Source organism: Suricata suricatta, chromosome 3 (assembly GCF_006229205.1).
Source record: "Suricata suricatta isolate VVHF042 chromosome 3, meerkat_22Aug2017_6uvM2_HiC, whole genome shotgun sequence".
Classification (NCBI taxonomy): Eukaryota; Metazoa; Chordata; class Mammalia; order Carnivora; family Herpestidae; genus Suricata; species Suricata suricatta.
The window spans coordinates 90,738,365-90,760,822 of NC_043702.1; the positions used below are offsets into that span (position 1 = coordinate 90,738,365).

The 22,458-nt window shown below is 36.2% G+C and overlaps 1 protein-coding gene across 1 annotated transcript in view; it reads left to right on the forward strand.

The window, feature by feature from the left end:
- Positions 1 to 22,458, forward strand: part of ZRANB3 (zinc finger RANBP2-type containing 3) — a 281,276-nt gene that overhangs the window by 99,041 nt on the left and 159,777 nt on the right. Inside the window, exon 3 of the mRNA XM_029934667.1 lies at positions 21,688 to 21,706. Coding sequence (XP_029790527.1) covers positions 21,688 to 21,706 — 19 coding nt within the window. The remainder of the gene's footprint in view (positions 1 to 21,687; positions 21,707 to 22,458) is intronic.

Below are 22,458 nucleotides of genomic sequence, written 5' to 3' on the forward strand. Positions count from 1 at the left end.
ACTCTGGTACCTCTGTTGAAAATTAATTGACCATGTATATGTGGGAGTATTTCTCGACTCTTTTCTGTTCTGTTGAGTCATATATCTATCTTTAGACAAACATCACATTGTTTGATTATTGTAGCTCTATAACAATTCTTAAAATTGGTTTCTTCTTACCATGGGAAACCTTTCCATCTGTAGTTTCTTCCCATTGGTCCTATAAGCCTATTGGTCCTATTATTCTAGAATATCCTCTAGAATAAGATTACCTCTTATTTTATATGACAGTCCTTTATCTATTTGAATAAATGTTCACACATTTTAATTTGGACTCAGCTTTCATAAGCTTGAGATCTTTTAAAATTAGGACATTTTGTCTATCAAAAAGAATGAGACTCAGTAAATGTTGAATTAAATTGAACTCTCTTTCAAATAATTGTTTTTGTATGTTACCTCAGTGTTAGTGTCTTTAAAGCAGGTTACTTGAATTCAGTGTAACCAAAAAAGCTTAGTGCTTGTGACATAAACTTCATTAGGAAACTGGTTCTCTTAATCAAGAAATAAATCTTTCTGGACAATTGCATTGTAACCAGTTTTACAATTTTTTTCCCCCGTGTTTAGACATTGTCTGTTAGGTCATTTTCATATTTTGTGCTTGTCATTGGTTGGGCCAATTCAGTAGAAAAGCTCAACTTCCTTTAGTTGGGTAACTTAATAAGGAAGATATATATATAGATAGATATAGATATATAATGTATTTCCTCCGTGTTTTCTCTTTTCATTGTTTACACATTATTTAAGTATTGGATGTCTTGAGTTGGTTCTCTAATATTTTTTCTCTTTTTATTGTGTTTTGAACTCATTATCTTTTTGCCCTTTTTTGTGAAAATTTTTCTCAACTCTGTTTTTCTGTTCTGTTAAGCTTTTGATCTCTGGTATTATTTTTTAAATTTCAAGTGCTATTTTTTGTCTTCTGAGTATTTCCTGAGTATTTCCTCTTACTAACCTTCTGTTCTTGCTGGATGGGTGATATCTCCTCTTTAAGGATATTAATGATGGCTTTTCCTGTATTATTTTTCCTTTAAATAGTTACTGTTTCCTTCAACTTGCTTTCTTTCAGTAATGTTTTAAGTACTATCTGCCTTTAATACCAATGGTTGTTCTTAAATGTCTAGTGATCTTTCTCTGTCTAGTGATACACTCTGCTTTACTCTCTCCAGAGGATAAACTTAACCTTTTGTTAGGAAGGGGGGGGGGGCATTGTATCAAGTAGGGGATCTAGGAGTTTAACTATTTCATAAACTTTTAACTAATCATCTGTTATCTTCCCTATTTTTATCCTACTTACAAAAGTACCTGATTCTGCTACTTTCTGAGCTCCTTGAGGGTTCTTCAATGCCAGTCAAATTGCTTTTCAGCTTTGTTTTCTGCTGAAGTAGGTTTTCAACTCTTAGGTCTGCTAAGAAACTTGTCAATTGTTCATCTGGTAAAACCAGATGACATGGTGCCATGTCATGTAGCTGACATGATCTTATATATGAAATTTGCTTGCTGTTTTCTCCTTCTGTGCATTTGTGTTTTTTAAGGAAAATCCATTTATGGTTATGTTAAGATGGATTCACTGTGATGAACCAATAAGAAAAATTTCTAGTTAAATACAGCATTTGAACATACTTCTGTAACTTTACTTCTTTAAATTTTCTCATTAACCAGAAATCTTTCTTGATTTCTTCAACCAAAAACCTAATTCTAATATGAGGTGGTTTTTTTTTTTTTTTATGGTGTAAATCTGTGTAACTTTGATTACATAGGTGAAACACAATGGGCTTCCCTTGCCTGTCTCCTACTGCATTCTTGCAATGTACTAGTGACTATACTTTCAATATGATATTCTGCTGCCATAAAGATCTAGAAAAAGAGTGAGGCTGAAGTTAGTATTTCACTTTTTTCCCTACTTACTCCCCCCTCCCAAATATATATAGAGAAGACATACATACTTACAGTCATTGTTCTCATCTGAGCAGAAGTGGCTATTTTCCTGTATCTTTCACATACATACCTTTGGTGTATTTGGAGAGCTGCACTATTAAGCATCATGGCCATTTTACATGCTTATTTATTTATTTTTGAGAGACAGAGAGAGACAGTGCGAGCAGGGGAGGGTCAGAGAGAGAGGAAGACACAGAATCTGAAGCAGGCTCCAGGCTCTGAGTGAGCTGTCAGCACAGAGCCTGATGCGGGGCTCGAATCCACGAACCGTGAGATCATGACCTGAGCTGAAGCCAGACGCTTAACCAACTGAGCCACCCAGGTGCCCCACATGCTTATTCTTAATTTTCATCTCTTAGTTTCTGATTCGAGGGTATCAAGTTCTGTGGTACACATTTTATTGCTTTCTTTTACCTGTATTCTTTTCCCTTCATTTTAAAAAGAAAATTCTCTCTTAATTTGTCACTTCCTTGATCATTTCTCCTTGAATTTCTTTTTCTTTCCTTTTTTTTTTTTTTAATGCATAATGGCTGACTGTCATGGATCTAACCAGACAATTAAAGTATTTCCCCTACAGTGGTGAAGACTGGCTTAATGCATTGGGTGTACTTACTGAATCTTTAGATGTCACTGTTGCATTGGTTGGTTGTTTCATTTCCAAAGGAGACCTCTTTGTTATTAGAATGAGTTGACAGGGGCTTATGTCTAGGACTGATAAGAGTTTTAAAAACTATTTCCATTTATGGGATGCCTGGGTGGCTCAGTTGAGTATCAAACTCTTGGTTTTGACTCAGGTCATGGGATCAAGCCCCAAGTTGGATTCTGCCCTAAGCATGGAGCCTGCTTAAGATTCTCTCTCTCTCTCTCTCTCTCTCTCTCTCTCTCTCTCTCTCTCTGTCTCTCTCTCTCTGCCCCTTTCCTCTAAAATACTTTTCAAAAATTCCATTTGTGGGCTTTATTGGTAATATATGTATATGGAACAACACTAAAAAGGCATCAAAGATGTTACAGTGAGATGTTTCCTTTTTTCTTTTCACCTACCCTTCCAGTTTTTTCTTCCTGCAAGTAACTACTGGAACCCCTTTTTTTCAGTAGCCTTTTAGAGATCTCTGGATTTAAAAGTATATATGCATATAGGTAAGAAATGTGGTATTTTCCCTCTTTCCGCTTCTCCTCAGCATAGCACTCAAATTCCCAGCCAAAGAAATTAGGAAAGAAAAAGGTTAAAAAAAAAAAAGACTTTGAAATCCAAAAATGAAAAAGTAGAATGGTCTGTTTGTAGGTTACATGATCTCATATATAAAAAGCCCTGAGGGGCGCCTGGGTGGCTCAGTCAGTTAAATGTCCGACTTTGGCTCAGGTCATGATTTTACAGGTTGTGGGTTCGAGCCCCACATCAGACTCTGTACAGTCAGCTTGGGGCCTGGAGCCTGCTTCGGATTCTGTGTCTCCCTCTCTCTCTGCCCCTCCCCAACTCATCCTCTGTCTCTCTCTGTCTCTCAAAAATAAATAAACGTTAAAAAAAATTTTTTTAAGCCCTGGAAGACCCTACAGTAGAACTATTAGAACTGAAAAACAAAGTCATTAAAGATGTAGGATACAAAATCAATATATAAAAATCAGTTGCATTTCTATACACTAACAATGAGCTATCAAAAAGAGGAAGTAGGGAAACAATCCCATGTATATAATAGTATCAAAAAGAGTAAGATACTTAGGAATAAATTTAAGGACATGAAAGATCTGTACACAAAACTGTAAGATACATTGATGAAAGAAATTAAGGAAGACACAAATAAATGAAAATATACCCTGTGTTCATGGATTAGAAGAATTAATATTGTTAAAATGCCCATACTATCCAAAGTAACTATAGGTTCAATGAAACCTGTCAAAATTCCAATGACATTTTTCACAGAAAGAGACAAAAAAAAATCATAAAATCAGAAGACTTTGAGAAGCCAAAGCAGTCTTGAGAAAGTAGAACAAAGCTGGCCAAACTGCTTCACACGTCTTTATTTGAAATTTTAATACAAAGCTATTGTTATGGGTCAGCTGAGTGACTCAGTTGGTTAAGTGTCTGACCCTTGATTTCACCTCAGGTCATGATCTCAGGGTTTTGAGATTGAGCCCCTTGTTGGGCTCCATGATGAGAGTGGAGCTTGCTTAAAATTCTGTCTGTCCTTCTCCCGTTCCCCTGCTTGTGGATTCTGACTCAAAAACAAAAACAAGAACCTTAAAGCTATTTTTTTTTATCAAAACAGACAGAATAGACCAATGTAATAGAGTAACACAATAGACAGCCCAGAAATAAAATCCTGCATATACAGTCAACTAATTTTCATCAACATCACCAAAAATACACAGTAGGGAAAAATAATGTCTTTAATAAATGGCATTGGGAAAACTGGATATCCACATGCAAAAGAATGAAATTGGATCCTTGTATTACCTCATATGTAGAAATCAATCCAAAATGGATTAAAGACTCAAATTTAAGACCTGAAACTATAAAACTCTAGAAGAAAATATAGGATGTTTGCTCTGGGACATTGGTCATGGCAATGATTTGGTTTTTTTTTTTTTTTTTTTGTATTTCACAACAAAAATAAATGAATGGGACTATTTCAAACTAAAATATTTCTACACAGCAAAAGAAACAAAATGAAAAGGCAGTCTATGGAATGGGATAAAGTATTTGCAAACTATGTATCTATTAAAGAAAAGATATAAATGGTTTATATCCACAGTATATAATCAAGACCTACAACTGAATAGCAAGAAAAAAATAGCCTGATTAGAAGATGTGGTATATATACACAATGGAATATTAATCAGCTGTCAAAAAGAATGAAACATTGCAATTTGCAATGATGTGAATGGAACTAGAATGTTACACTAAATAAGTCAAAGAAAGACAAATATCCTATGATTTCACTCATATGTGAAATCTAAGAAACAAAACAGATGTACATATGGGGGGGTGGAGAAGAGAAGAAAGGGAAACAAACCATAAGAAATTCTTTTTTTAAATTTATTTTTAATTTGCATCCAAGTTTGTTAGCATATAGTATAACAATGATTTCAGGAGTAGATTTCTTAATGCCTTTTACCCATTTAGCCTATCCCCGCTCTCACAACCCCTCCAGTAACCGTCTGTTTGTTCTCCATATTTAAGAGTCTCTTATGTTTTGTCCACCTCTCTGTTTTTATACTATTTTTTTGCTTCCCTTCTCTTATGTTCATCTGTTTTTTTATCTTAAAGTCCTCATACGAGTGAAGTCATGTGATACTTGTCTTTCTCTGACTAGTATCTCTTAGCACAATTTCTTCAATAGTTCCATTCATCTTACAAATGGCAAGATTTTATTCTTTTTGATTGCAGAGTGATACTACATTGTATATATATACCACATATTCTTTATCCTTTCATCCATCAATGGACATTTGGGCTCTTTCCATACTTTGGCTGTTGTTGATAGTGCTGTTATAAACATTGGGGTGCATGTGTCCCTTCAAAACAGCACACCTGTATCCCTTGGATAAATACCTGGTAGTGCAATTCCTGGGTCATAGTGTGGTTCTATTTTTAATTTTTTGAGGAACCTTCATATTGTAGCTGCAGTAGTTTGCATTCCCATCAGCAGTGTAAAAGAGATCCTCTTTCTCTGTATTCTCACCAACATCCATTGTTGCCAGAGTTGTTAATGTTAGCCATTCTAGTGGATATAAGGTGGTATCTCATTGTGATTTTGTGTTGTATTTCCCTGATGATGAGTGATGTTGACCATTGTTTCATATTTCTATTGGCCATCTGGATGTCTTCTTTGGAGAAGTGTCTGTTCATGTCTTTAGCCCATTTTTTCACTGGATTATTTGTTTTAGGGTATTAAGTTTGAGGGGTTCTGTATAGATTTTGGATACTAATCCTTTATCTGATATGTCATTTATGAATATGTTCTCCCATTCTGTCAGTTGGCTTTTAGTTTTGCTGATCATTTTCTTTGCTGTACAGAAGCTTATATTGATGAGGTCCCAGTAGTTCATTTTTGTTTTTTTTTCCCTGGCCTTCAGAGATGTGTTGAGTAAGAAGTTGCTGCAACTAAGGTCAAAGAGGTTCTTGCCAGCTTTCTCCTTGAGGATTTTGACAGCTTCCTACCTTACATTTCAATCTTTCATCCACTTTGAGTTTATCTTTGTGTATGGTGTAAAAAAGTGGTCCAGGTTCATTTTTCTGCATGTCGCTGTCCAGTTTTCCCAGCACCCCTTGCTGAAGAGACTGTCTTTATTCCATTGAATATTCTTTCCTGCTTTGTCAAAGATTAGTTGGCCATATGTTTGTGGGCCCACTTCTGGGTTTTGTATTCTTTCCATTGATCTGAGTGTCTGTTCTCATGCCAGTATCATACTGTCTTGATGATTACAGCTTTGTAATAAGGTTGAAGTCTGGGATTGTGATGCTTCCTGCTTTGGATTTCTTTTTCAAGTTTGCTTTGGCTATTTGGGGTCGTTTCTGGTTCCATACAAATTTTAGGATTGTTTGTTCTAGCTCTGTGAGGAATGTTGGTGTTATTTTGATAAAGATTGCATTGAATATGTAGATTGCTTTGGATAGCATTGACATTTTAACAAAATTTGTTCTTCCTATCCAGGAACATGGAATATTTTTTAATTTTTTTTGTGTCTTCTTCAATTTCTTTCATAAGCTTTCCATAGTTTTCAGTGTATAGATTTTTCACCTCTTTGGTTAGATTTATTCCTAGGTATTTTATGGGTTTTGGTTCAATTGTAAATGGGATTGATTCCTTGAGTTCTCTTTCTGTTGCTTCATTGTTGGTGTATAGGAATGCAACCAATTTGTGTGCATTGATTTTTTATCCTGCCACTTTGCTGAATTCATGGGTCAGTGCTAGCAGTTTTTTGGTGGAATGTTTCAGGTTTTCCACATAGAGTATCATGTCATCTGTGAAGAGTGAAAGTTTGGCCTGCTCCTGCCTGATTTGGATGCTTTTTATTTCTTTGTGTTGTCTGATTGCTGAGGCTAAGACTTCGAATACTATGTTGAATAACAGTAGTGAGAGTGGACATCCCTGTCTTGTTCCTGACCTTACAGGGAAACCTCTTAGTTTTTCCCCACTGAGAATGATATTAGCATTGGGTCTTTCATATATGGATTTTAATGAAATTCTTCATGATAGAGAACAAACTGAGGGTTGATGGAGAGAGGGAGGTGGAAGATGTGTTACATGGGTGATGAGTATTAAGGAGAGCACTTGTCATAAGCACTGAGTGTTGTATGTAAGTGATGAATCACTGAATTCTATTTCTGAAACCAATATTGCACTGTATATTAACTAATCAAAATTTAAATTAAAAATGCCTTAACTCTCTTTCTTTCTCTGCCCCTCCCCTGTTCATGCTCTGTCTCTCTCTGTCTTTCAAAAATAAATAAATGTAAAAAAAAATTAAAAACAAAAGTGGGTGCCTGGGTGGCTCAGTTGGTTGAGCATCTGACTTTGGCTCAGGTCATGGTCTCACGGTTCGTGGGCTCAAGCCACGCATCAGGCTCTATGTAGACTGCTAGTTCAGAGCCTGGAGCCTGCTTCAGATTCTGTGACTCTTTCTCTCTCGCCCCTCCCCTGTTCACGCTCTGTCTCTCTTTTTCAAAAATAAATAAATGTAAAAAAATTTTTTAAATAAAAAATAAATAAAAATGCCTTAACCAAGAAAAAAATGGGCTAAGAATTTGAATAGGTATTTTTAAAAAAGATATATAAATAGCCAAATGTATATGAAAACATTCTCAACATGAGTAATCTGCAGGAAAATACAAATCATCACAATGAGATATTGACTCTTGCCTGCTAGGAGAGTTATTATTAAAAAGTTAAAAGATTTATTAAGTATTTGTGACGATGTGAGAAAAGGGAACCTTTGTGCACTGTTGGTAGCATTGTAAATTGTGGTAGCCCTTATGGAAATTATTAAAAAGAGAACCTTATAATCCAGCAATCACAGTGCTGGTTAAATATCCAAAGGAAATGAAATCGCTGTCTGGAAAAGATATTTGCACTTCCATCTTCATTGCAACATTTTTTATGGTAGCAAAGATGTGATAGTGATTGTCAATGGATGACTGGATAGAGAGAGTTTTAGTGGTTTACACACACACACACACACACACACACACACACACACACTGGAGTATTATTCTACCTTAAAGAAAAGTTAGTCCTGGAGCACCTGGGTGGCTCAGTCAGTTAAGTGTCCGTCTTCGGCTCAGGTCATGATCTCACAGTTCATAGGTTCAAGCCCTGGGTCAGGCTCTGTGCTGACAGCTCAGAGCCTGGAGCCTGCTTTGGATTCTGTGTCTCCCTCTCTCTCCGACCCTCCCCTGTTTGTGCTGTCTCTCTCTGTCTCTCAAAAATAAATTAAAAAAAAAAAACAGAAAAAATTTTTTTGAAAAGTTAGTCTTGCCATTTGTGAAAACACAGATGGAAAGAGGATATTATACTGAGTGAAATAAGCTAGACATGAAAAGAGAAATTATGCGTTATCTCACGTGTGAAATCTAAGAAAACGTCAAACTCTAACAATAGAATGGCGGGGAAGAAGAGGAGATGTTTGTCAAAGGGTACAAACTTTCAGTTGTAAAATGAATAAGTTCTGGATAGATACCTAAAATACAGCATGCAGACTAAAGTTTTTAACGTCTTGTTGAAATGTTGAGAGTGGATTTCAAGTGTTCCCACCACATACACACCAACAAATGGTAACTGTACCGGTGATAGATATGTTAACTAACATCATTGTGGTAATCATTCCCGGTGTAAATATACCACAACATCTCATATTATACCTTAAATATGAATCAATCTTGTCAGTCATACTTCAGTAAAGCTAGAAAAAAATGTAGTGTTTTTTTTTAATGTTTATTCATTTTTGAGAGAGAGACAGAACACAAGTGGGAGAGAGAGGGAGATACAGAATACAAAGAAGGCTCCAGGCTCTGAGCTATCAGCACGAAGCCCAAAGCAGGACTCACACTCAAGGACGGACTGTGAGACCATGACCTGAGATGAAGTCAGATGCTAAACTGACTGAGCCACCCAAGCGCCCCAGGAAATAAAGTATTTTAAACTACAACCTCAGATAAATATTAGATTTTTAAGGGTGCATTCAGTAGTAATACGTTACATATGCCACAATTAAAATTCACAAAATTTTTAAATGTGTACTGTGTTGAGGAAAGAAGACCACAGACTCATGGTTTAGAGTAGCACTTACTAAGTTGGCATCCAGGAAGTAATGGGGATGAGGACATAACAAACTGTAGCTCACCTCAGTTCCTAAATTGGTTTTTTATAGACATTCAATTTATATTCTTGAAAGAAAAGCATACAAAATTAGGCAGCAAATCTTTTTCTAGGCACATTAAGTCACAAGATAATGATGTCAAAATGTTGTAAGAAATGTTACATTGCTTAGTATTCTATGCTGTTCACTTATAATTGAGTTGCACTTTTAGTGCTATTTGTAAAGAATGCTGATAATATGCTTTTGAAAGAGAAAGATTCTAGTATTTGTCCAAAGGAATTGAAGCACAACATTTTGTTCAAATTGAGACTATTTTTTCTTTAATCAGCTAACTCTGTGACATTATAGCTTTTATATCTATGGGATGTGATTTCTTCCTCATCTATTATTTTGTGTTTCCTCAATTCTGAACTTGTAACAGTTCTGTTTTTATACTCAAGCAGAGTTCTTTGAACTTAGTCCTATAAAATTATATCCATTGGTATGGGCTTTATTCACTCTTCTGATAAATCCACATTTTGTTTCTTTATCCAATGTTAACAGAAAACTTTTATTTATCAAGCTAAATTTATGACCCTTGGGCACTGTACCAGAAGCTTCCTTTAGGTCATTAATTCTTTTTATTTTTATATATGTATTTATTTTTGAGAGAGAGAAAGAATCAGGGATGGGCAAAGGAAGAGAGAGATTTGTAAGCAGGCTCCATGCCCAATATACACGGAACTCTGTCTTACAACCCTGGTGTAATGACCTTAGCCAAAATCAAGAGTCAGATCCTTAACTGACTAAGCTGAGCCACCCTGGCACTCCTAGGTCATAAATCCTTAAAATTCTTTATATTTCCATCCTTTAATAGATAAACAGTTTGCAAATATTTTCTCCCATGCCATAGGCTGCCTTTTCATTTTGTTTCCTTTGCTGTGCAGAAATATTTTTGCTTGATATAGTCCCATTCATTTATTTTTGTTGCCAAATTAAAAAAACATCATCACCATGACTAATGTCCAGGAGCTTACATCCTATATTTACTTCTAGGAGTCTTGTAGTTTCAGATCTTATATTTGAGTCTTTAATCCATTTTGGGTTGATTTCTACATCTGAGGTAAAACAAGGATCTAATTTAATTCCTCTTTTTTTTTTGCATGTGGATATCTAGTTCATGAATATATTCTAAGATAGAGATTTGTCCATTTTTTTCTATTAAGGACCAGATAGTAAATATTTTAGACTTTACATGCCATACAATCTCTGTTAATACTACTTTACTCTGTCTTCATCATACAAAAATAGCCAATAATAGGATGTATATGAATCAGCTGAACTGTATTCCAGTAAAACTTTATTTACAAAAATAATTCATAAGCTGAATTTGGCCTGTAGGCAAACTCTTGTTTTAAAGGAATCAGAGTTCTCATTTTGGGGGCGCCTGAGTAGCTTAGTCCTTAAGGGTCTGACTTTGACTCAGATCATGATCTCAAGGTTCATGAGTTTGAGCCCGATGTCAGGCTCTGTGCTGACAGCTTGGAGCCTGGAGCCTGCTTCAGATTCTGTTCTCTCTCTCTTTCTGCCTCTTCCCTACTAGAACTCTGTCTCTCCCTCAAAAATAAATAAACCTTAAATGTAAAAAAAAAAATAACTCTCATTTTAATGGTGAAGTACTTAGTTTTCATCTGGATTATAATCCTGAAAATAGTACTCAAAGAATTTCTGGATTATCTGAATAATTACATCAGTTATGTGTATATTTGGTGCTGTGTTTTGCATTTAGGATTAAATGAGGCATATTTCCTCCTGCACACATGACAAATACTTGTTATTGTGAAATGCTGAATGAGTAGAGGTTTTTTACAATAGTTGGAATAGAGAAAAGTATAATAATTGAGATATCTCCTGAAACATGAATGCATGCATGCACAGCATCATACTACTGAGAGAACTGATTTTTTTAGCTTCCAAATTTTAAGCTTTCATTATTAGTAACTATGATAGTCAATATGAAATGAAGAATTTCTTTTCTTTAAAAAATTTTTTTTTACATTTATTTATTTTTTTTGAGAGACAGAGAGAGACAGAGCATGAACAGGGGAGGAACAGAGAGAGAGGGAGACACAGAATCTGAAGCAGACTCCAGGCTCTGAGCTGTCAGCACAGAGCCCAATGCAGGGTTCGAACTCATAAACCATGAGATCATGACCTGAGCCGAAGTCGGACACTCAACCGACTAAGCCACCCAGGCGCCTGTCTTCTTAATTATAGCCATAGTCATATACCTATTTAATACAGATGTCAATAAAACCTCAGACTGACTTGATCTTTATGCAATAGACCCTGTAGAGTTTCCAAATCACTGTTACTTAAAATTGACCTTGGATTTTGTGGCAAAACCTGATGTTGTTTTCCCAAATTCCCTTTACCCTTTTCCCTCAGACAAAACCCTGTGCGGGGGGCGGAGTGGGGAACAGGGTTAGGGGTGGGAGGTGGTCTATGTGACCAGCTAAAACACTCTTTTCCAAACTCCATTTCCACTAGGAGTGGTTCTGTGATACAGTGTGGCCAAGGAGACACCAGTAGAAGTCATGGGTGGTGATTATGGGAAAGCTTGTTAAAATAGTGTCAGCTCATTTGGCAAGTGCCCTGCTGTCCTCTACCTTTTTTCCTGCATCAAACATTGCTGCCAACCCTGGGACTCTTACCAGCTATCTTTTGACCTACCCTAAAGGAAAGGACAAGAAGATTGTAGATGTGGGACACTTTTATCTTGGCTGCTGCCCCAGTGTGGAATTACTTAACTCCAGACTTCCTGTTTAGGAAGGGGGTGTGGTGGTGGGTGAGAGGGAAAATAGTCCTATTTTAGCCATTACTATTTGGCTTTTTATTATGTTCAGCTGGACTCAATTCTCTCTCTCTCTCTTTTTTAATATAATTTATTGTCAGATTGGCTTACATACAACGCCTGGTGCTCATTCCAACAAGTGCCCTTCTCAATGCCCATCACCCATTTCCCCTCTGTCCCCACCCCATCCACTTTCAGTTTGTTCTCTGTGTTTAAGAGTCTCTTGTGGTTTGCCTCCCTGCCTCTCTGTTTGTAACTATTTTTCCCCTTCCCTTCCCCCATGGTCTTCTCTAAGTTTCTCAAGATTCATATATGTGGACTCAATTCTCTATCCCTAAAAAAGTAAATTGAAACAATATGATATATAATAAATTGGATTGTTTCGATTTTGTGGTATCTTCTTAGTTTTGGCAAATTTGTTCTCATCTTTGAAATATTTTCAGGTGTTAATAGCATACAATTGAATAAATCCAAAACCAGGCAAAAAAGGAATTCATAAATAAAGGTTAGTGTTCTATTATATTCTGAGAAAGGCTCTCAATTTGTAACAAAGTATTTAACTTATTTCTCTATCTATCAACATTTAAGTATCGCTGATGTACATGTCTTTGCTAACAAAGCAATTTTGGTACTATGAAGCATTTTTACTACTTATAAAGTCACTTTGGACTAGATCAAGCAGACCTGACTTACTCCTTAGTTCCTTTTTATATAAGCTATATGTTGTTTATAACTCTTAATATATTCTAATGAAGGTCTAATTAGGCCCTAATATTTTTTCACTAATTACTGTAGGAATAATGAACTTTTGTGACCTGAAATTTTATAAACAAGAATGAAATAATTTGTAAAAGCTAATATGTGACATAATGGCCCAGTGGGAGTTATTATACTTCCAGAAACAAAAATAATTCTCTCAAAACAGCTGATAAACACCTTTTCTTTTTTAAACCATCTAAAAGGATGCAGACATTTTTTCCAGTTTTGCTCTTATTAAAAAGTAATGGGGCAGTTTTATGCTAATGAAGTCAGACTAATGAAGCATAATATTTTCAAGATATTATCAAGCATTAGGGACTAGTTTAATTTTTTTTATGCTCATGAACAGAAAAGCCAATTCTTTTTAAAAACATGCTTGGTTTTTGGTATACACCAAAAAGGATTTTTTTCATATTACCCCACATCTCTTAGGTATCTAATATGCCCTTTTGTATGACTATTGTTTTGTAATGGGTGAAAAGAATGACAAGAAAGCAAAACACTGAATGTCATTTTAACTTGGTTTTCAAAGTCATAACATATGCAGCAGATATGAGTTGCTTCATCCATGATCTTTACTCCTATTCCTTCTCTACTAACAGATTCTAGAATTATTTTTTTAATGTTGCTTTTTCTTTTCTTTCTCTCTCTTTCTTTCTTTTTCTTTCTTTCTCTCTCTCTCTCTCTCTCTCTCTCTCTCTCTCTCTCTCTTTTTTGAGAGAGAGTGTGAGCAGAGGAGGGGCAGAGAGAGAGGGAGACACAGAATTCAAAGCAGGCTCCAAGCTCTGAGCTGTCAGCACAGAGCCTGATGTAGGGCTCAAATTCATGGACTGTGAGATCATGATCTGAGCTGAAGTCAGACACTTAACCAAGTGAGCCACCCAGGTGCCCCAAGACTCTAGAATTCGTTAAGTATACTTCCCATGATTTTTAAAAAGTTTTTATTTATTTGTTTATTTTGTGAGAAAGAGAGAGCGAACATAAGAGGTGAAAGGGGAGAGTGAGCACCCCAGGTAGACTCCTCACCGTCAGCACAGAGCCCAGGGCTGGCTTGAACTCCCAAACCATGAGGTCATGACCTGAGATGAAATCAAGAGTCTGAGGCTCAACTGACTGAGCTACCCAGACTCCCAACCTTCCATGTGCTTCTGAACATCAGTGGGTAAGGATGAATTGTCTTGAGCTACTTAGGATGACAGAATAGAAAGATGACATGAGGGGGGTATCGAATTAACCACTGGAACCATCCCACGCCTGAATTTTGTGATAATGTATTATGTGATATATTAATTATTTTTAGTGATTAAGCCATTTTCAGTTGAGTTGCTTTTCTTTCATTACATCCTAAATAAAACTGTTTATGAAACCAGTTTTTAATGTCAGTCACATTTTCTTCCATTTTTAACCGTGAAATTTGAAGCTACTGTCATCTGTAACTCCTTTATATCCATTGTCAGTATTTACTGACAGTAAACGTAGTTATCTGTTGAGCATAGTTATTTGTTGAACTTAACACCAGCAAAACAATAATAAAAATATTACGTTATATTTCCATTTACAGAGTACTCTCTTATCTCATTTGATCACAGCTCAGCTTATGTGCCTTAGTCAGTTCATAAAAAAGATGAGACTAAGCTGGATATAGAGGTCTAGGATATATTTAATTATACACGTGCAAATAAAAGCACTTTTTTAAGCTTTTCAGAAATTCAGCATACTGATTTGATATGCAACCAAAATAAATTCTGTTGTTTTATAGTTTTAATTTTAAACAGAAAAATCTGACCCAAGGGTAAGAATCAGAGACTCAGATCAAATGTTTAAATAACTCCTTTAGATATTTTATTTTATTTTACTTCATTTTATTATATCTGGAGCTTACTTAGCTTTAGTTTCAAATATCAATATACATAGTATTAATAACTTCAGGATATCCAGGGGAGGAAAAATTTCCAATTAGAGCTTTTAAATATGAATCTGGAACGTATGTTAGAAACCTTGGGTACAGATTTAGGACTCATATGGTTGGCACTTAAAACTAGAAGAATAGAAGATAGCTTTAGGAAAAAAAGTAGAGCACACAGGGAAAATGACTCTAAAGGTTGAACACTGAACAGGGTGATAGAGGTGTAGACACAGAGAAAAGCGACAGATGAAAGCTGGCAGGAGAATCGGGAGCAGCTGGGAAGCCCAGGAGAGTTTTCCAGGAAATGGTTGTTTATCCCAGACATGTATGAAGAGGCCAAACTAGATGAGAGCTGAACTTGAAGGTTTTCTGACTATATACACTTGTCATTTGCCAAAGCAATGGAAAACAAGTAATTAAAAAAAAAATTCAGCCTCAAGTTTTTCCTTTTCTTTTTCATCATGTTACAGTGGTATATTGAACACTTTTGGGATCTTACATGAGATTAGGAAAGGTTAAATTTTATATTATTATTTGTGACACACACACACACACACACACAAACATATACACACACATACTTAAATAGAGTATTTCTAGAAGGCTACACAGTAAGCAGATAACTTTGTTTCCTTCAGAGCAGCTAATACTGGGACACCCTTGAGGAATAGGGATTGGAGAGAGACTTTCCCCTTTTGTACCTCTTGAATCATGTACATATGGATGTATCCCCTGTTCAAAAAATAAATAATATTAAAGCTAAATAAAATGGCATTTTATTCTGTTGAGCTTTTACAGTTATGGGGTAAAGTATTTTAAGACATTGGTGTGACTGGAAAAAGTATTATGACTTAATCTTCTGAATCCATAGTCCCTGTAGCTTTGTTTCTGAGGAGAGTGGGTGGAGTTTGTTAAAGTTACATTGAATTAGCCCTGGTCAAGTATACATACGAAAGCATCCTATGGCATATATAATATGGTTTATCATATAAATGGTCAATACCTGCTAAAGGACAGATTGCATATAAATATCTGGAAGGTCAGTATTCTTCCAGAGGAAGTAGCCCACTTCTGAGGTTGAAGCATGCAGGGCAGTTGACGAAGCAGATCTTGTGTTCAGGTACCAAGTCCTGAATGCTATCTTTAAGATTCCAAACATCTTACGTATGTTCATCTTACATGTGTTCACCTTACTGAATTGCCAGTGTTACCAAAATATTCTCTTACTGTTCCCTTGCTGCAGGGTTACCAAAATATTCTTTTGCTGTTTTCTTTTTACAGACATGGTATATTCAAGAAATATGGGTGTTATAAAAAAAAAAGGTGCATTTCTTTTAATATAAAGAAATTGGAGAAACGCTTCAAGTTAAACACAAATTGTTCAGTTATGTGAGTCTTAGATTAGAAATTTAGCTGGTGTGTAAAATGATCCTCAGAAAAGTATTATGCTGTTCAGCTTTCTCTTTTCTAGCCGTATGAAACTTTGGGTTAAAAATAGCAAACACTGAGCATGTGCATCCACAGATATGGTTGCTGCAAACACCAGAATATATATGTCTTGATACTGTAAGTGGATGATTAATGTAAGAGGCTGAAGGTTTTGGAAACAACTCAGTGAAACGAAAAGTTGCTTTTTGATGCCTGTAGCCAAGCTGGATGAATTATAATTCAAGCAATTAACATAAATTTGCAACAAAGAATATTATTTATTTTTTGTAACATTGGAAAACTGAACTGCTTGTAAAATTCAGATAGAATTATATAGCTGTTGGTGCATCAAACCAGGCTTGGCAAATACAATAGATATTCCTTAAAGAAGGAAATTTTCTTTGTAGCTGTAGGTTAAAGTCCCTATAACTTGGATTGTGTTTGACATTTCCCAATGGGAGCAAGAGCTGTTTTTATTTCTATGGATAACTGTGATGATGGGTAGTCTTTTGATTACAAAGTAGACTTTTGTTTCAATCAAGTATGGTGTAAAATTCCTACGAAGTGAGAAATCGTATTAACCATATTTTCCCTTTCTAAATTATGGTAGCACATTGAGGTCTCCATCAGTCAGCTTTCTTGTTTTCTTTCTCACTATTGACTTCTTGCCCACTATTCAGGTTTCCAACATGTTCTTTTTTTATTTTTTATTTTTTTATGCTGTTTATTTATTTTTGAGAGACAGAGAGAGACAGCGTGAGCAGGGGAGGGTCAGAGAGAGAGGGAGATACAGAATCTGAAGCAGGCTCCAGGCTCTGAGCTAGCTGTCAGCACAGAGCCTGACGTGGGGCTCAAACCCACAAACCGTGAGATCATGACCTGAGCCGAAGCTGGACGCTTAACCAACTGAGCTACCCAGGCACCCCTCCAACATGTTCTATAGGTACTGCCCTATTTTTATTTTTGCTACCAGAGCTTTTGATTATATCTGTTGCCTCCATTTTTTGCTGTGCACCATCTTCATAATCACTTTTACATAATTTTTACAAGTGAGCTCTTGGTAACTTTTAATGATGGCCTTTTAGCCCTCATCCTTTGCAACATCTTTGTGACATTTGGACACTGTTAACCATTTCCTCTGTTGTGAATGTTTCCCAGGGCTTCTTAGACCCTGATCCTTATTTTCCAACTCTTTGGAGTACTTCTCTTACTTCATTTTTTTTTTTTTTCAAAATGAAAATGTTTCCCAAGCTTCTAGCCATGAAAAATTCTTCTCCATCTTTTTACAGTTTACACTTGAGAACCCAATTCACTTCTCTTTGGTTTATGATCACCTTCATGCACAGCTTCTTTCTTATTTTTTAAATGCTTATTTATTTCTTTTTAGAGGGGAGAGTGCATACAAGGTGGGGAGGAGCAGAAAGAGAAGAGAGAGAGAGAGAGAGAGAGAGAGAGAGAGAGAGAGAGAGAGAATCCCAAGCAGGCTCCAGGCTGTCAGAGCAGAGCCCAGCGTGGGGCTCAATGTCATGAACCATGAGATCGTGACCTCAGCTGAAATCAAGTCAAGTGTTTACTGACTGAGCCACCCAGACACCCCCTTTCTCATTTTTACTATTCTCTTGACTTAATTTTCAAGTTCCTCATCCATACTTCTATCTACCTGCTAGATATTACTCATATGACCAGTAAGATATTTATTGGGTTATTTGTACTATTCTATCTTTTAAAAAAAACTTCTGTGGACCGTAGTATTCTTGCCAACTACTACCATGTTTCTCTGTTCCCCTCTACAGGATAATTCCCTGAGATAGTAGTCTCTGTTTACTTTTTCCTCTTCCTCTCCTTCCATTTTCTCTTGAATCCACTCAAGGGAGGCTTTTGTCTCCTACCATGTCATCCGAATTGCTCTTGTCAAATCAGGGATCTCTTGCCAAATCAAATGGTCAGTTCTCAGACCTCATTTTATTAGACTTTTTTTTAGTAGCATTTACTATAGTTCTTCATTCCTTCCTACCATATTCCTCTTGTATCTTTTTATATTACTAGACACTCCTCAGTTCTTCTCTGTCCTTCTCTTTGTACCCCTATATGTTGGAGTGCTCCAGGGGTCAACCATAATTCTTTTCTCCCTATATTCTTACTCCCTGGGTGATTTCATTTAGTCTCCTGATTTTTTTTTTAATTTTTAAAAATGTTTATCCATTTTTGAGAGAGAGAGCATTAGCAGGGGAAGGGCAGAGAGAGAGGGAGACAGAGAATCGGAAGCAGGTTCCAGGCTCTGAGCTGTCAGCGTAGAGCCTGATATGGAGCTCAAACTCACGAGCAGTGAGATCATGACCTGAGCTGAATTTGGGTGCCTAACCCACCGAGTTGCCCAGGTATCCCTAGTCTCCTGATTTTAAATATCATCTGTTTGGTATTCTGCTTTAGAATACTTTTTAGCACATCTTCTTCCTTGTTACCTAATTTTCCACTTAGAGATTTTCAGAATTGGTCTTTTCTATTGCTGGAGTTGCCATGTAGAATACACATCACCCATTAAATTCATGCATTTCTACCGTCATTGCTTACCAGATTTTGTTTTCATTTTCTCCTGTCTTCAATCTGTGTTGAGGCGTGTTTATTGTTTAATTATTTTATGAAGTATTTTTCCTGCTAGGGTTTACTTGTGTTTTGTAATCTTGGAGATACTATTTGGCTGCAAATATCTTTTTGCCATCCCTGACAAATAATGCGTATCTTGGCTAGATATAAGATGCATGAGTTCTCCTTTCTGTTCAAGCTGTCTGGATTCTCTTCCATGGGTCTTTAGCTTCTAGTGTTGACGATAAGCCCAGTGCCAGTCCTGGCTTTTTCATTTATGAATAATTGTTCTTTCTGTCTGAACACTTACAAGGGTTTTCTTCCTATTTTTTAGATTACTGCATTTTATAAGGATATGAGTAGATATTTGTCTTTGCAATCCAACCTGAAACTTAGTTATGCCCTTTCCAATTATCCACCAGAGGTGTTTTCTCAACCTGAATAATTTTTATTTTATTATTTATTTAATTGTTACCTATACTTGACATCGTGTCTTTTCTACTTTTGAACACCTATTTTTTCATATATTTTCACATATTTCTGGATTTATCCTTCAAGTATTTTTTCTTTTCTGTGCCTGTATATTTACTTAACTATTTACTCTGTGTTTTGAGATAATCCTTGCCCTTCATCTTCCAGTCTACTTAATTATGTATAAGTAATGATTTTTTTAAATTAATGTGCTCATTTTAGTTTGAAAGTTGTGATTTTAAGCTTTAGGGTGTGTGTGTGTGTGTGTGTGTGTGTGTGAGAGAGAGAGAGAGAGAGAGAGATACCTTAGAATTTACTTAAGTGCTCTAACATTTGTTGCACAGGTATTTATCTTTTCTGGCACGTACTCTTTCAGTAGATACAAGTTCTAATTATTCAGTCTTAACTCTGTTCTTCAAAGTTTTTGGGCCTCTCACATTATCAGTTGTTTTCCTGTGATGCCTTATTGGAAATCATGTCTGCTTGCTGAACTGTCGTTAACAATAGGAATCCCAGCAGTCAGAATAAATATTGTGCCTAAAGTTGAAGGATAGTTAGCCTTCGAGAGATGACTAAAGGAAGCCTATGCTGTCTAATGTTCTCAACCACCCTAGTTCCAAAATAGGGAACACTCATCTGTCTCACATTGGAGAATACAGCGTATTCCAAGAGATTGGAGGGTAATCTTACCATTGAGGTCTTTCGATACCTAGAAGACAAGTTATTCCAGTGTTGTTGCTTTTCAGTTAGCCACCAATGGGACAATGTAACTTCAGACCAGTTTGATCTGATGTTACTCCCCTAGGGGCTTAAGATGTCTCAGCAGCTGCTTAACCTTAGAAAGTTCAGGAACTTGGAGTTGGGTATAGGGAAGAATAGGCCACAGTCAAGTTGTCATATTTCAGAATACTTTGGGTCCTCACTAATTCCAGTGCCATTTACATTCTGATGACTCTCAAATTTATTATATTTCCTGCCCCTAACCATTCTCCTGATGCATATATCCAGTTACCTACTCAATAGTTTGACTTGGCAAGCTAATGTATATCACAAAGGTTGCATGTCCAAACTGATGGCTTGATTGTCATTGACAAACCTAATTGTCCCGAGTCTTTCTTACCTTGGTAAATGGCAGTGGCACCATTTTTTATAGTTAATTCTCATGTCATGATCTTAAGATTCATTCTTGACTTCTCCATCTTATTTTTACATCTACATCCCAATTAATCCACAAATCCTACTGGCTGTACTTTCAAAATAGACCAAACTCTTCATCACTTCCACCTCTACCACTCATCTATACATTATTGTGTCCCTGCTGGTCTATTGCTGTTGCCTCCTAACTGCTCTCCATTCTTCTGCTCTTGCCCTCTACAGTTTATTCTCTAGAAGCCAGAGTAATCTTTTAAAAAGGTAAAAGAATGTTTCCCTCTAAAGGATTCTAAGAAAATCCAAACCCCATACAGTTGTTTAGGAAGCTCTCCATGGAGAAGGCTCTCCCAATTGCCTTCCAACCTTATTTTCTACCATTTTCCTAATTTAGTGCACATTAGGCAGAGTACCTTTCTTGTTCTTTTTTCTTACTCACATTATAACCATCTTATCTCAGGGCAAATTCCTAATTTGTCTTTTAAGGGAAAAGAAATCTTATAAAATTGCATAATGTTCAGATCATTGGGAATAAAGGAAGAGAAGAATAGAAATGGGCTTTTATTCCTTTCTAATTAGAATATTCCAGTGTTTCTTAGATTGCCTGGAAATCCTCTCAGTTAAGAGATTGGCTTTTCACCATAGGACGTACTCTCTATCTCTGAGGGACCCCTCATGATCCTGACCACACCTACTGTTTGCTTTTTCTTCTGTGTAAGATCTCAGCTTATGCCCCCTATCCTTAATTTTCAGTATATAGAATTTACTTCGATAGGTCAATAAAAAAGAATGGAAAAACCTTAACCAAATAGTAGTGGAAACCAAAATTCAGCTTGACAGTAGGCTGAGCATATATAGTATAGCAGATAAAATCATAGATATAACATGCTAATATGTGGTTGAGATTTATTTTTTTTGTACTTTAATACAGAATTCTTCTAATCTCTAAGGAAGACCAGTTTTAAGATTTATTGGTAAGAAGGGAAGTTGTTGGTAAAATCACTTGCCATTTTGTTCTCATTTTTGAAGGGTCATTATAGCTGTCTCCCTGGGTAGGAAGTGGGGAACAACATTGCTGAATCTCTAATCCTCCCACATAACCATATGCCCTTGGCAGCTGGAGAGTCTTATAAACACCTCTCTCTGGCATAGTCCTTTAAAAATTTTAAGTACTTAAAAACTGTCTTGTGGCAAGCTACTTAATCAAAACTTTTTAAATGGTTGGCTTTGATAATGAAGATATTAACTTGGTTTTATTTTTTTTTTCCAGGTGTATGGTAGCTGATGAAGTAAGTATTTTCATGATTTTTATGTCTTTTATAAAATTTCACAACCAGTTTTCAGTGTCTACTATTTACCATGTGCTCTCTCCCTTTCCTTATGGCTATGTATACCTATAAAGAGAAGCAGACGGGACAGATACATAAAGAATGAGAATAAGTGTGTTGTGTATGTGTGTGTGTGGGTATGTGCACACTTAAAACATATTAGGTGCACACTTAAAACATTAGTATTAAAATGTGGTGTCACAGACAGCATCAGTGTGCTTTAAAATTCAGCCTCAAGGAGCACCTGGGTGGCTCAATTAAGTGTCCAACTCTTGATTTTGACTCAGGTCATAAACTCGACGGTTTGTGAGTTTGAGCCCCTCATTGGGTTCTGGGCTGACAGCACAGAGCCTGCTTGGGATTCTCACTCTCCCTCTCTCTCTGCTCACTTTCTCTCTCCTTCCCTCTCTCTTCCTCCCTCCTTCTCTCTCTCTCTCTCTCTCTCTCTCTTTCTTCATACACACACACAGGCACACACACAAAATAAATAAAAACTTTAAAAAGTAATATTTTATTATCACTAAAGTTCTAATTTTTATTCAGTTTGAGAATGTGTCACTGTTTTCATGAGGCCTTTAAGAGAAACAGCAAAACATAAACATTTAGAGATATAGTAATGAAGAAAACATACTGAATTTTTAGAAAATGTAAGTGGAAATAAAAATACCCTCCCAATTTACTGTCTTAGCTTTAGTTACATATAGACTTGACCA